General features: G+C 47.8%; 1 protein-coding gene across 4 annotated transcripts in view; it reads right to left on the reverse strand.

Moving 5' to 3' along the window:
* cftr (CF transmembrane conductance regulator) overlaps positions 1-16,142 on the reverse strand; it is a 222,753-nt gene that overhangs the window by 159,944 nt on the left and 46,667 nt on the right. For all 4 annotated transcript variants that reach the window (XM_072485246.1, XM_072485243.1, XM_072485244.1 and 1 more), the window contains exons 4-6: positions 13,726-13,941; positions 10,085-10,174; positions 2,433-2,596 (exon numbers count right to left, since the gene is read on the reverse strand). In XM_072485246.1, the coding sequence (XP_072341347.1) occupies positions 2,433-2,596; positions 10,085-10,174; positions 13,726-13,941 (470 nt within the window). The remainder of the gene's footprint in view (positions 1-2,432; positions 2,597-10,084; positions 10,175-13,725; positions 13,942-16,142) is intronic.

The raw sequence follows: 16,142 nt of genomic DNA on the forward strand, positions 1-16,142 counted from the left end.
ATGCATTACCTCACATTTGTCCGGATTAAACTCCATCTGCCATCTCTCCGCCCAAGTCTCCAGACAATCTAAATCCTGCTGTATCCTCCGACAGTCCTCATCGCGATCCGCAATTCCACCAACCTTTGTGTCGTCTGCAAACTTACTAATCAGACCAGTTACATTTTCCTCCAAATCATTTATATATACTACAAAGAGCAAAGGTCCCAGCACTGATCCCTGTGGAACACCACTGGTCACAGCCCTCCAATTAGAAAAGCATCCCTCCATTGCTACTCTCTGCCTTCTATGGCCTACCAGTTCTGTATCCACCTTGCCAGCTCACCCCTGATCCCGTGTGACTTCACCTTTTGTAATAGTCTACCATGAGGGAACATGTCAAAGGCCTTACTGAAGTCCATATAGACAACATCTACTGCCCTACCTGCATCAATCATCTTAGTGACCTCCTCGGAAAACTCTATCAAGTTAGTGAGACACGATCTCCCCTTCACAAAACCGTGCTGCCTCTCACTAATACGTCCATTTGCTTCCAAATGGGAGTAGATCCTGTCTCGAAGAATTCTCTCCAGTAATTTCCCTACCACTGAAGTAAGGCTCACCGGCCTGTAGTTCCCGGGATTATCCTTGCTACCCTTCTTAAACAGAGGAACAATATTGGCTATTCTCCAGTCCTCCGGGACATCCCCTGAAGACAGCAAGGATCCAAAGATTTCTGTTAAGGCCTCAGCAATTTCCTCTCCAGCCTCCTTCAGTATTCTGGGGTAGATCCCATCAGGCCCTGGGGACTTATCTAACTTAATATTTTTTAAGACACCCAACACCTCGTCTTTTTGGATCACAATGTGACCCAGGCTATCTACACCCCCTTCTCCAGACTCAACATCTACCAATTCCTTCTCTTTGGTGAATACTGAGGCAAAGTATTCATTTAGTACCTCGCCCATTTCCTCTGGCTCCACACATAGATTCCCTTGCCTATCCTTCAGTGGGCCAACCCTTTCCCTGGCTACCCTCTTGCTTTTTATGTACGTGTAAAAAGCCTTGGGATTTTCCTTAACCCTATTTGCCAATGACTTTTCGTGACCCCTTCTAGCCTTCCTGACTCCTTGCTTAAGTTCCTTCCTACTTTCCTTATATTCCACGCAGGCTTCGTCTGTTCCCAGCCTTTTAGCCCTGACAAATGCCTCCTTTTTCTTTTTGACGAGGCCTACAATATCACTCGTCATCCAAGGTTCCCGAAAATTGCCGTATTTATCTTTCTTCCTCACAGGAACATGCCGGTCCTGTATTCCTTTCAACTGCCACTTGAAAGCCTCCCACATGTCAGATGTTGATTTGCCGTCAAACATCCGCCCCCAATCTATGTTCTTCAGTTCCCGCCTAATATTGTTATAATTAGCCTTCCCCCAATTTAGCACATTCATCCTCGGACCACTCTTATCCTTGTCCACCAGTACTTTAAAACTTACTGAATTGTGGTCACTGTTACCGAAATGCTCCCCTACTGAAACATCTACCACCTGGCCGGGCTCATTCCCCAATACCAGGTCCAGTACTGCCCCTTCCCTAGTTGGACTGTCTACATATTGTTTTAAGAAACCCTCCTGGATGCTCCTTACAAACTCCGCCCCGTCTAAGCCCCTGGCACTAAGTGAGTCCCAGTCAATATTGGGGAAGTTGAAGTCTCCCATCACCACAACCCTGTTGTTTTTACTCTTTTCCAAAATCTGTCTACCTATCTGCTCCTCTATCTCCCGCTGGCTGTTGGGAGGCCTGTAGTATACCCCCAACATTGTGACTGCACCCTTCTTATTCCTGATCTCCACCCATATAGCCTCACTGCCCTCTGAGGTGTCCTCTCGCAGTACAGCTGTGATATTCTCCCGAACAAGTAGCGCAACTCCACCTCCCCTTTTACATCCCCCTCTATCCCGCCTGAAACATCTAAATTCTGGAACGTTTAGCTGCCAATCCTGCCCTTCCCTCAACCAGGTCTCTGTAATGGCAACAACATCATAGTTCCAAGTACTAATCCAAGCTCTAAGTTCATCTGCCTTACCCGTAATACTCCTTGCATTAAAACATATGCACTTCAGGCCACCAGACCCGCTGTGTTCAGCAACTTCTCCCTGTCTGCTCTGCCTCAGAGCCACACTGTCCCTATTCCCTAGTTCTCCCTCAATGCTCTCACCTTCTGACCTATTGCTCCTGTGCCCACCCCCCTGCCATACTAAGCTTAAGAGAATCTTGAACTAGGACTCCTAAGTACCTTTGTCCTTCTGATTTCCTAAGCCTTTTCCCATATAGATTTACTCTGCCTTTTCCCATATTAAAGCCATGAAAACATGTCCAAAGGAATGATTCATATTGCACATTTGCTGCAGTTGATCAATGAGCTCTTGATTATAATTACTGAAAGAATTTGTCACCTGTATTGCATCATCTTCTTCCCCAGCCAGGCTTGGAAAAGGGCAAGCATGATTAGAAATCCCAATCCACAAAACGCAAATTCAGTCAGTTCATTCCAGAGCAATCCCATTAAAAGAACGACTTGCACTGGTGCAATCCAGACATAGTGGGCAACTGCCAAGCCCTGCAAAGAAACCACAAGTCCTTGCATTACACTCAGGCGATGGAGTTGAAATAAATCCAGGACAGATATGTGTTTGTTTCAGGAATTAACAGCACAAATGGAGAATGAGTATTTGGTGCTTATGCATTAGACTAACCCATGCTACTGCGTGCCAGTCGATCCAGCCCCAGGTGTGGTATTAACGTCAGAACTGCAAGGGTAATAAAGTGTTGAGAGTAGCCACCAGAGGGAGCAACAGTTACAACTATATAAGGCAGTGATGCTCAGCCTTGTGGGCGAGTGTGTGCAGGAGCTAGCTAGAGAGAGTCAGAAGAGCAGATAGTGTAGGTGAGTGCAGATCATAGTTTAAAACAGTAGTGAGATTACCTGTAGATCAGTGTAGTTTAGATGTTATTAGTCAACGGTGTATTCTTTAGAAGTATGTGCCCAATCCAAGTTAGTAGTGTTAATAAATTTATAGCTTTGTTTACGTTAAAGCTATTTGGTGGTCTTTGTGAACACTACACCAACCTTCCTGAAATAAGCAACACAAAGAACACCACACCAGATTTATTTTCAGGGTGAATGCCAGAAGGGCTTGGAAAAATGGGTCAAAACTTGGTTCTTGTCAGGTTTTGCTGCAGTTCAGAAGGGGTTTCAGATCTTCCACTTACCCTTTCATCAAGGGGTTGTGTAATGATGCACTTTCAGAGCCTTCATTAGTAAATAACAAAGGATTTATTTACAATGATCTACAAGAGCAGTAGCATGCCTGCTGCTAATTCTTGCCTAAGAGAACTCCTCCCCCCTGGGGTGATTCCCCCACGCGAGTCCCGATTGGTCACCCAGGCCAGGTGACCCTTATTCTGCTGTGTTGCCCTTAAAGGAACAATCACCACAGGTTGCATCTGGCGGATTCTCCAGGAAATTCATCCCTCTGCCTCCCTAATGCTACAATGATACCCTGACGACTGGCAAGATGTCATTCACAGCTACAGGCACCAATAGCCTGCCCTGGATATGTTAGTGATTTTAGGCGCTCAATTTGAAGTGGGGTCCGAAAGCAGGTTTCTGAACTAGAAAGGACTTCTGCTTACTTGAGCTTTGATTGGCTGTGGGTGGGCCTTCTGGCTGCCCTTGGAAAGAAGTCCCGCCCATGAGAGCTGTCGGCCAATCTGATTCATGACCGGGGAACGGGGGGGTGGGGTCTTTGAGGTTCCCCGTGAGCAGACATGTACCCCATGCATCCACTCACCTGCCCTGACACCTAATGCAAGGGGGGAGGCGTTGGGGAAATGCCGGGAGAAATGTGCCAGTAAGACTCTCGAGGGTTTAGGAACCTAATCCTGGTGGAGTTGAGAGTGACAGCTGTGGGGGTATGGCAGTGTGAGAGAGGAGGGTGAGGCTTAGCGGAGAGGTCCTCACTAAGCAAGCACACGGGTGGAGGTCTCTGAGGATTAGAGGGTTGAGGAAGAGGCTTTTCTCAGGAATCCTCACCACTCATTTTGGATGTCTTCTCTTTCAGTGCGTGATTCTGGAAAATCCTGGAGCCTGTAGAGTTGGCTTTTCTCCTACTTGTGGCAGAGATAGAGATGAGGCGCTGGCCAGAACCGGCGCCGTACTGAGGAGGTGGAGGCTGGCCCATAGCTGTACAGGGAGCAGGGAGCATCCCTGTTTGGGACAAAACTGAAAAGGGTTTTTCTGACGTCGGACATCTTATCGACAGATGTCAGAGCCACAGCGCTGGAAAAGGCTGCACCTATCCGGGGGGGGACCATGTTTGCCATGTCCTGCAAGAGCCGGCAACACCAATGGGAGGACACCCACTGCCCGTGGCCCTCAAAGTGATGGCAGCTCTGAACTTCTATGCGAGCGGCTTATTTCAGGACAGGTCGGTGATCAGTGTGGCATTTCCCAGTTAGCCGCGCACAAATGCATTTGGGAGGTTACAGACACCCTTTATTTGAGGACCCACACCAACTTGGACTGGGGCCAGAAGAGCTGAGACGATAGTGCCATGGGCGTTGCCCACTTAGCAGGCTTGCCCCGGGTGCAGGGGGTGATAGGCGGCAGCCATGTGGCACTGTCGTCTCCATGGCATCATGCAACACCATTTATGAAATGCAAGGGATACCACTCCATCAACATCCAGGTCATCTGGGACCACGTGATGTGTTATCAGGCAAATGTGTGCCCATTGCCAGGGGAACGTCTATGATAGTTACATCTTGAGGCACTCGCAAATTCCAGATACGTTTGAGTGAGAGCAGTGTCCGTAACACTGGGGGCCTCGGGGACAAGTGGGAGGTGATTGAGGATGCCAGAAACTAATGCAGAGATTCGCTACATTGAGAACCTCCAGTACAGCCCCGAGTGGGCGTCCCACATATCCGTGGTCTGCTGCATTCTCCACAACTTGCCGCTGCAGAGGGGAGACCAGCTGGACAAGGAGGAGATGGAGGAGTGACACATCTCCTCAGATCCAGTGGTAGAGGAAGTTGGCAAGGAGCTACCCGTGCAGGAGGAGGAGGAGGAGGAATGGCCTCAGGCCAAGCCAGGACCCACATTGAGCTAGGAACACCCTCATAATCACTCGGTTTGGGGATGACTGGGACTAGGGGTTGAGGAGATCTCCTACCATGGCGACTGTAATCTCAGCATTAGTGTGGTGCCGGCAGTAGGCTTTTGGGTGGCACGGTGGTTAGCACTGCTGCCTCACACTACCAGGGTCCCGGGTTCAATTCCGGCCTCGGGTGACTGTGTGGAATTTGCACATTCTCCCCGTGTCTGCGTGGGTTTCCTCCGGGTGCTCCGGTTTGCAGATGTGTGGGTTAGGTTATGGTGTTACGCGGATAGGGTGGGGTGGTCGGGTGAGTGGACATGGGTCGAGTGGTCTTTTGAAGGGTCGGTGCAGACTGGATTGGCCGAATGGCCTCCTTCTGCACTGTAGAGATTCGATGTGTTTCCATGATGGTGCCCGATTCCATTCGCTGGACTCTGCAGGAGAATGATGATGACTTGCATTGAGGACCGGGCCATGCTTCCCTTCTTCCTCAGCGATTTGTCTGACTCCTGCCTGACAGAGAGCCGGATGCATCCTACCAATGAACGGGCTTATCATGGAGTTTAGAGACGCGGAATGAGCTCTCATCTGCTACAGCCCCCTTCGAGGTCAGGGATTCTGTTGTGTTTCTCCAGCTCACCTCCGGGGTGAGTCAACCTCTCTACACTTTGTCAGTCAATGGCATCCTCGTTACTGGAGAAGAGTGGCTGCAATGCGAGGCCTCAGCGTTGATGTTGAGGTTGTGGTGGTGGGGGGCGGGGGGGGGGGGGGGAGAGATAGAGGGGTAGCTGTAGCTGAGATCCAGAAGCCCCGCCATCCTCTGACGCTGACACTCGTGGATTTCCCCCTAGTACCTGCACCATGCAATTGAAGCCCTGCATCGAGGAGATCCTGCCCTCAGCCATGGTGGTCATGAGCTGAGCCATGGAGCAGACATCCCCCGCCATGGAGTGCACCTCCTGTACCAAGGTCTCCACTGCAGACGCCACCCTCTCAGTGTAGGCCTCGTTGCGCAGGAGAGCCGGCATCATCTCCTCAGTCAGCAAGCGATTGGACTCCTCCAGTCAGCCTCGCAGTCTGAGCAGCGATGCTGTCATCCTTTCCTGATTCTTGCAACTCTGCCATCGCAGCTCCGGGGTGACTGGACCAGGGGCATGTCACCAGCTAGGGATTCAGCGGAGTCCTGGCCTCTGGCATCCCTGCGAGTTACAGACCCCTGGGATGTCCCTGCCTCCACATGCTGTAGATCGTCAGCTGTGAGGTGCTCACCAGTCAGTGACGCGGAAGCCTGTCTACTCATGATTGGCACCGAGGTGGGAGTGAGTGTCTGTACTGGTGGCGAGTGACAGATGTGACCCCCTCCTCGAGAAGACCCTCTCTGAGCCGCTCGGGGCTGTGGTTGCCAGGGAGCATGAGGATGATTCACTCTTCTGATTGCCCTGCAAGGGGAGGGAGATGGCATTAGTACATCACGGGGGATAAGTGATGTCACATGTTTACTCACGTGAGGTTTGAGGAATAACTGTGTGTCCTTAGGGTTGTCAATGCCCCCACTTCGTCATCAGCACAGACACGGTCGTGCCCCTCACGGGCAGCTCAAGCACTCTTCCCTCATGGGGGGGGGGGCGGGGGGGTGAGAGTGTGGAGCTCCTGCATAACTCCGAGGGCTGTGCCTTCTCGCGCCAGTTGTGCTCGATTTTGTCCTGCGACGGTACAGGTGGGGAGATTGTAGACGGGAGTCCAGCCAATTCAGATGGTTGAGGAGTAGCATGCATGGAACCTGAGTGGGATGGGGATGTGAGGAGCTGTGTTGAGACTGGGGGCAGCATGAGGGTTGGGGGGGGGCGGTGAAAGAGGTCCACTTGACAGATGGGCAACCCGCGAGGTGGCTGAGCGAGTGATCACCATGGAGGTGCGAGGGTAGGTAAGGGGATGTATTGCGCGATGGACGACCTACCCTGGACTTGCAAAGAAGGTCATTAATTTCCTTACGGCACTGCTCCCCCATCCTCTTCCCTCTTCTGCAGTGAGCTGGCACTCAGTAATTCCACTACAGCCTCCCAGGCAGATGTGGTCACCTTGCTGGTTGGCTACTTTCTGGAGTGTGGATACAGGATGTCCCGCTTCTGTTGCACCCCATCCAAAATCTGGTGAGGGCTCCCTCTGAGAATCTTGGAGCAGGCTTTCTGGATGACATTCTCTCGAATGGATCTGGAACAAGTGCTGGAGAGGTGTTTATATGGAACTCCCCAGTGATTGCAGTGTTTAAGATTAGGGGGCGGCACGGTAGCACGATGGTTAGCACTGTTGCTTCACAGCGTTAGGGTCCCAGGTTTGATTCCCAGCTTGGGTCACTGTATCTGTATGTTCTCCCCTTGTCTGCGTGGGTTTCCTCCGGGTGCTCCTGTTCCCTCTTCCCAAATGATGTGCTGGTAGGTAATTTGGATATTCAGAATTCCCGCTCTGTGTACCCGAACAGGCGCCGGAATGTGGCGACTAGGGGCTTTTCACAGTTACTTCATTGCAGTGTTAATGTAAACCTTCTTGTGACAATAAAGATTATTTTTAAAAAGTTTCCCTGGGGTGAGTGAATCAGTGGGAGGCCACGAAGAGCACGGTGTGATTCGTGTGGAGAAAATAATTTTTGTAGGAGGCTCAGAATTCCGTCGACACACCATTTTTCTCACTGGAACTGAAACTTGGCCATTTTTGGTGAGCTTCCACCCTACACCCCTAAAATATTAAAAATCGTCTCCCTGTCATATTTCTCACAGATGCTGGGAATTTTCTTACAGAAATGAATAATGATTTTCCAATGAAAGTTCTGATAAAATGAAGTTTTAACTAGTACTATTGGATACATATTTAATTTGCGTAAAAAGTTCATTTCAGAATGCAGTATGTTAATAAAGAGGCCTCTTGCTGGGATTGGGATTATTGTCATGAAACTTGAATGTAAATCACTCAGGAGCATGGACAATATATATCTCCATTCCACAGTTAGGCTTTACCTGATTATGATGTACAGAAGAAAATTTGAGTTTGTGTTCACATAAGAACATAAGAACTAGGAGCAGGAGTAGGCCAACTGGCCCTGCAAGCCTGCTCCGCCATTTAATGGGATCATGGCTGATCTTTTGTGGACTCAGCTCTTCTTTCCCACCCGAACACCATAACCCTTTATTCCTTTATTCTTCAAAAAACTATCTATCTTTATCCTGAAAACATTTAATGAAGGAGCCTCAACTGCTTCACTGGGCAGGGAATTCCATAGATTCACAACCCTTTGGGTGAAGAAGTTCCTCCTAAACTCAGTCCTAAATCTACTTCCCCTTATTTTGAGGCTATGCCCCCTAGTTCTGCTTTCACCCGCCAGTGGAAACAACCTCCCCCCATCTATCCTATCTATTCCCTTCATAATTTTATATATTTCTATAAGATCCCCCTGCATCCTTCTAAATTCCAATGAGTACAGTCCCTGTCTACTCAACCTCTCCTCATAATCCAACCCCCTCAACTCTGGGATTAACCTTGTGAATCTCCTCTGCACACACTCCAACGCCGCTACAAACTTTCTCAGGTAAGGAGACCAAAACTGAACACAATACTCCAGGTGTATTCTCACTAACACCTTATACAGTTGCAGCATAACATCCCTAGTCTTAAACTCCATCCCTCTAGCAATGAAGGACAAAACTCCATTTGCCTTCTTCATCACCTGTTGCACCTGTAAACCAACCTTTTGCGACTCATGCACTAGCACACCCAGGTTCCTCTGCACAGCAGCATGTTTTAAAATTTTATCATTTCAATAATAATCCCTTTTGCTGTTATTCCTACCGAAATGGACAACCTCACATTTGTCAACATTGTATTCCATCTGCCAGACCCTAGCCCATTCACTTAACCTCTCCAAATCCCTCTGCAGACTTCCATTATCCTCTGCACTTTTTGCTTTACCACTCATCTTAGTGTCGTCTGCAAACTTGGACACATTGCCCTTGGTCCCCAACTCCAAATCATCTATGTAAATTGTGAACAATTGTGGACCCAACACTGATCCCTGAGGGGCACCACTAGCTACTGATTGCCAACCAGAGAAACACCCATTAATCCCCACTCTTTGCTTTCTATTAATTAACCAATCCTCTATCCATGCTACTACTTTACCCTCAACGCCATACATCTTTATCTTATGCAGCAACCTTTTGTGTGGCACGTTGTCAAAGGCTTTCTGGGAATCCAGAATTACCACATCCATTGGCTCCCCGTTATCTACCACACTGGTAATGTCCTCAGAAAATTCCACTAAATTAGTTAGGCACGACTTGTCCTTTATGAACCTATGCTGCGTCTGTCCAAAGGGACAATTTCCATCCAGATGCCTCGCTATTTCTTCCTTGATGATAGATTCCAGCATCTTCGCTACTACCAAAGTTAAGCTCACTGGCCTATAATTACACGCTTTCTGCCGACCTTTTTTAAACAATGGTGTCACGTTTGCTAATTTCCAATCTGTCGGCACCACGCAGAGTCTAGTGAATTTTGGTAAACTCTGGGGTTAGGTAACTATTTCACACTGTATGTTAACAATAGAATGATACCTTCAGTTAAAATGCACTTTTAAACATTCGTTCGTGGGATGTGGGCATTGCTGGCAAGGCCAGCATTAATTCTCCATCTTTAATTACCCCTGAGAAGGTGGTGATGAGTTGCCTTCTTGACCCGCTGCAGTCCATGTGGTGTAGGAACACCCACAGTGCCGGTGGTAGGGAGGGAGTTCCTGGACTTTGATCCAGCCACAGTAAAGGAATGGCCGATGTATTTCCAAGTCAGGGTGGTATGTAATTTGGAGGGGAACGCAGTGCTGTTCCCAGGTGTCCGCTGCCCTTTTCCAAAACAAAGCTTCCTATGTAGAGTGTGAGCTGCACGCCCAATTTACCTACCTCATCAAATTTGTTGAGATTGTTGGATAGAAGGCTAACAAGTTGTCCAGTGTCAATTTTATCAAGTACTCTGCTCGACATTTTTAAGATCTGTTAGGAAGGAATGTTGAAATTTTAGAAAAACGGGCATTTAAAGTAGTGTTATTTTCATGATCACAGTTCAGAATAGGGTCTTACTTGGAAATTTGTTTAATTTTGAGAATAATTATATGAATTGTATTGTGTTGCATATAAATCATAATAAATATATGTCTCAAAATTCCAGATATGCATTGAAAAGAGTTGATTGTAATGGTCCTGTGTCAGGACAGCTTTGCTCATTAGTGTCGCTACTCATAGATCATAGAATTTACACTGCGGAAGGAGGCCAGTCGGCCCATCGAGTCTGCACTGGCCCTTGGAAAGAGCCCCCTACTTAAGCCCACACCCCACCCCCGCAACCCTGCGCAACCCTTTTGGACACTAAGGGCAATTTAGCATGGCCAATCCACCTAACCTGCACATCTTTGGACTGTGGGAGGAAACCGGAGCACCCGGAGGAAACCCACGCACACACTGGGGAGAACGTGGAAGGAAGTCAGGGAATGCATCAAAGCAAAAGAGAACGCCTATAATGTGGCAAAGAGTAGTGGGAAGTCAGAAGATTGGGAAGGCTACAAAAACAAACAGAGGATAACAAAGAAAGAAATAAGGAAAAAGAGGATCAAATTTGAAGGTAGGCTAGCCAGTAACATTAGGAATGATAGTAAAAGTTTCTTTAAATAGATTAAAAACAAACGGGAGGCAAAAATAGACATTGGGCCGCTCCAAAATAACGCAGGTAATCTAGTGATGGGAGACAAGGAAATAGCTGAGGAACTAAATAAGTACTTTGCGTCAGTCTTCACAGTAGAAGACATGAGTAATATCCCAACAATTCAGGAGAGTCAGAGGGCAGAGTTGAATATGATAGCCATCACAAAGGAGAAAATGCTAGAGAAACTAAGAGGTCTAAACATTGATAAATCTCCGGGCCCAGATGGGCAACATCCTAGAGTTCTAAAGGAGATAGCTGAAGAAATAGTGGAGGCGTTAGTTATGATCTTTCAAAAGTCAGTGGAGTCAGGGAAAGTCCCAGAGGATTGGAAAATTGCTGTTGTAACCCCCCTGTTCAAGAAGGGAACAAGAAAAAAGATGGAAAATTATAAGCCAATTAGCCTAACCTCGGTTGTTGGCAAGATTCTAGAATCCATCGTTAAGGATGAGATTTCTAAATTCTTGGAAGTGCAGGGTCGGATTAGGACAAGTCAGCATGGATTTAGTAAGGGGAGGTTGTGCCTGACAAACCTGTTAGAGTTCTTTGAAGAGATAACAAATAGGTTAGACCAAGGAGAGCCAATGGATGTTATCTATCTTGACTTCCAAAAGGCCTTTGATAAGGTGTCTCACGGGAGACTGCTGAGTAAAATAAGGACCCATGGTATTCGAGGCATGGTACTAACATGGATTGACAATTGGCTGTCAGGCAGAAGGCAGAGAGTTGGAATAAAAGATTATTTTTCGGAATGGCAACCGGTGACGAGTGGTGTCCCACAGGGTTCCGTGTTGGGGCCACAGCTGTTCTCTTTATATATTAACGATCTAGATGACGGGACTGGGGGCATTCTGGCTAAGTTTGCCGATGATACAAAGATAGGTGGAGGGGCAGGTAGTATTGAGGAGGTGGGGAGGCTGCAGAAAGATTTAGACAGTTCAGGAGAGTGGTCCAAGAAATGGCTGATGAAATTCAACGTGGGCTAGTGCGAGGTCTTGCACTTTGGAAAAAAGAATAGAGGCATGGACTATTTTCTAAACGGTGACAAAATTCATAATGCTGAAGTGCAAAGGGACTTGGGAGTCCTAGTCCAGGATTCTCTAAAGGTAAACTTGCAGGTTGAGTCCGTAATTAAGAAAGCAAATGCAATGTTGTCATTTATCTCAAGAGGCTTGGCATATAAAAGCAGGGCTGTACTTCTGAAGCTTTATAAAGCATTAATTAGGCTCCATTTAGAATACTATGAGCAATTTTGGGCCCCACACCTCAAGAAGGACATACTGGCACTGGAGCGGGTCCAGCGGAGATTCACACGGATGATCCCAGGAATGGTAGTCCTAACGTACGATGAACGTCTGAGGATCCTGGGATTATATTCATTGGAGTTTCGGAGGTTGAGGGGAGATCTAATAGAAACTTACAAGATAATGAATGGCTTAGATAGGGTGGACGTAGGGAAGTTGTTTCCATTAGCAGGGGAGACTAGGACCCGGGGGCACAGCCTTAGAATAAAAGGGAGTCACTTTAGAACAGAGATGAGGAGAAATTTCTTCAGCCAGAGAGTGGTGGGTCTGTGGAATTCATTGCCACAGAGGGCGGTGGAGGCCGGGACGTTGAGTGTCTTTATGACAGAAGTTGATAAATTCTTGATTTCTCGAGGAATTAAGGGCTATGGAGAGAGAGCGGGAAATGGAGTTAAAATCAGCCATGATTGAATGGTGGAGTGGACACGATGGGCCGAATGGCCTTACTTCCGCTCCTATGTCTTATGGTCTTAACGTGCAGACTCCGCACAGACAGTGACCCAGCGGGGAATCGAACCTGGGACCCTGGAGCTGTGAAGCGACGGTGCTAACCACTGTGTTATTCAGTTGGCCAAACTGACGTAACTTGCCTTTATTTTTGAAAGCTAACGTCATATGAAGGCTTGTTAATGTGCGCCGGGAAATTTCTGAACTTGTACAGAACACGGAGTGACATGCCCAAATAGGAAGATTCCCACATATTCTTTAGAATGTTGCCTGCTATCTTCAATAAGTAGAACTGCGTCAGGGTAGTTTATTTATTCAAAGTATCCCTGCAGTACAGGAGGGGGCCATTTGGCCCATCGAGTCTTCACCGACCCTCAAAAAGATCACTCTACCCGGATCCACACCCCGCCCAAGTCACCCTGTCACCGTAACCTAAGCTGCACATTCTTTGGACACTAAGGGGCAATTTAGCGTGGCCAATCCACCTAACCTGCACATCTTTGGATTGTGGGAGGAAACCGGAGCACCCGGAGGAAACCCACGCAGACACGGGGAGAATGTGCAGACTCCGCCCTGACAGTGACCCAAGCCGGGAATCGAACCCAGGTCCCTGGCGCTGTGCAGCAACAGTGCTAACCACTCTGCTACCATGCCGGACAGCTAGACAGTTGGTTTGGGATGCAGAGCGAGGCCAACAGCTTGGGTTCAATTCCCGTGTCGGCAGAGCCTTCTCAACTTTGCCCCTCGCCTGAGGTGTGGTGATCCTCAAAGGGGAAAGCAGCCTATGGTCATCTGGGACCTATGGCGACTTTAACTGACCTTTATTGCCATTAAGCAGCAATACGTAGCAAATATGAAACCTTGGATTAGTCCGGAGGTGACTGTTTGAAACAGGAGGTGTGTTGGCTATATTATGAGGCTCGGAAGTGAAGCCAGTTAAGAATCGGTGCCGTGGAACTGCTGTGGCAGCGCAGTGATCTACCCAATAATAACAGACAGGAGGAATAAATCTCCCAGTCCCTCCTTCCCCTATCTTACAAATCAAGCTGCCTGGACATTTCGATTAAAATGACACAAGTGCAAATGAACGTTGGTACCTTTTTATAAATTAAACTGAACAGGGCTATTCTCATCTGCATTCCCAGGTGCTGGAGACCAAAGACAGCAGGATGGAGAAAGAGAGTCCTTACAACAAACAGGAGGCAGAGGCCTAAGGCAAGGTAGTACGCTATTTCACGCTCATAGGTGTTTTTCACGTTGTACGATGCAATTATTCGTCCAAGGCAGAGAGGCTGAACAGCTTTAGTGAATTCCTGTTGAAATCAAATGGAAAATTATACAAAAAGTGTCAAAATTCACTATTAGCTAACACAAAACACACAGACGTTGATCCACATTGACTAGACAGATTACTCTGAGGAAACTTTGTTAGTTACTGGTATTTTCATCACATCAGTTTGGGTGCAATGCTAGACAGTTCCTGCAGGCTGGATCTGACAGGCAAGGTCTCCGTGGTTGGAATTCTCAAATCTGGAGCATTCATGGTTAGCTGAGATTTTAGATCTGAGCACGGTAGCATTGTGGATAGCACAATTGCTTCACAGCTCCAGGGTCCCAGGTTCGATTCCAGCTTGGGTCACTGTCTGTGCGGAGTCTGCACATCCTCCCCGTGTGCGTGGGTTTCCTCCGGTTTCCTCCCACAGTCCAAAGATGTGCAGGTTAGGTGGATTGGCCATGATAAATTGCTCTTAGTGTCCAAAATTGCCCTTAGTGTTGGGTGGGGTTACTGGGTTATGGGGGTAGGGTGGAGGTGTTGACCTTGGGTAGTCGACAGGAGGGTGAGGTTGGGCTGACAGAGACCTGCAGTGAAGCCTCGTGAAGAACACGTTCTCCTTTTGACTCCACAAAGTACAAGTATTTGTGAAGCTCCGACGAGAGTAAATGGATATACCAGTCCATGCTGCCTCACGGCGCCGAGGTCCCATGGTTCGATCCCGGCTCTTGGTCACTGTCCGTGGAGTTTGCACATTCTCCCTGTGTTTGCGTGTGTTTCGCCTCCACAACCTAAAGATGTGCAGGCTGGGTGGTTTGGCCATGTTAAATTGCCCCTTAATTGGAAAAAATGAATTGGGCTCTCTAAATCTCTATTAAAAAAAACAAATGAGTGCGAGGGTTACTCAATAATATTTAAATAACCCGTGCTCATTTCAGGGGAACTCTGAGGGCTGTGTAGACAAATTGCAGTTGGTGTGGACCTTCTGGTCTGTTGGATTGACTCTCTTTGCACCTGTTATCCTTCCAATAATGGAGAGCACGCATTTGCACACAATTCTCTAATGGTGTCCTGATGCCTCATACAAACTGAGCATCACACCCTTCATTGCATTAATAATAATAATCTTTATTAATGTCACAGGCAGGCTTACATCAACACTGCAATGAAGTTACTGTGAAAAGCCTCTAGTCACCACATTCCGGCGCCTGTTCAGGTACACTGAGTGAGAATTCAGAATGACCAATTCACCTAACAGCACGTCTTTCGGGACTTGTGGGAGGAAACCGGAGCAGCCGGGGGAAACCCACGCAGACACGGGGAGAATGTGCAGGCTCCGCGCAGGCAGTGAGCCAAGCCGGGAATCAAAGCTGGTCCCCAGCTGTGAAGCAGCAGTGCTAACCACTGTGTTACCGTGCCGAAAAAAGGACTAACCTTTTGCCCCTTTTATAACCATTTTCTACCTGTTCTCCCACCTATAAAGATCTACAAATCTACCCCCCACGCCCCCCCCCCCCCCGGATTTTCCTTCACTCTGTTAAGGACGTATAAAGTGGCTGAAAGGGTGTCACAGCCATCCAACAAACAATGACTAAAATTGCTGAGGTACCACCCAAGGGGGGAAGTGGCAGCGGCTCATGGGGGTCAAACCTGCTGTGCTCCTTCAATAGACAGCCTTCACCCTTCCACCCTTGCCATGACGCCAATGCCCCGTGCTGTTGCCCGTCTGCCAGCCAGGCCGGAGTGCTGCTGGCCCATGCCGAGATGGTGCACCCAGAAACTCAGCCTTCTAGGCTCAGAGCTGCTCTAGTGCATCCATGCTGTACCACTAGGGAAAGGCATGCGGAATACCAGGAATAAAGAAAAGCACAAGGGCAATTTTTGATGTTTGCACGCCATGTGGCAGGATTTCATTTATAAATTTGGTTTTGCACGATTCTTTCATGGCAGCTTTTTTTTTTGCATTGAGGCCAAGGGAAGGGTCACTTGGGTTCAGGTTATGTGGGTGTATCTGACACAGACACTCTGTGTGCTTAAAGGGGACTTTGTGTTAATGGGACCATTATAACTTGAGATTTACTTTGTGATCCGTGTTAATCTTAAAATCTGTGTGGATTGGTTAAGATAAAGAATGAGTCAAAAAATATTATATTATAATCTAACTTTTTATGATTAATCAAAAAGGTTGGAATTAATCAATGTTTTTTCCTTGTTGTCAAAACTAATTAGCAGTCATTTGAC

The sequence above is a fragment of the Scyliorhinus torazame genome, chromosome 19, assembly GCF_047496885.1.
Source record: "Scyliorhinus torazame isolate Kashiwa2021f chromosome 19, sScyTor2.1, whole genome shotgun sequence".
Lineage (NCBI taxonomy): Eukaryota > Metazoa > Chordata > Chondrichthyes > Carcharhiniformes > Scyliorhinidae > Scyliorhinus > Scyliorhinus torazame.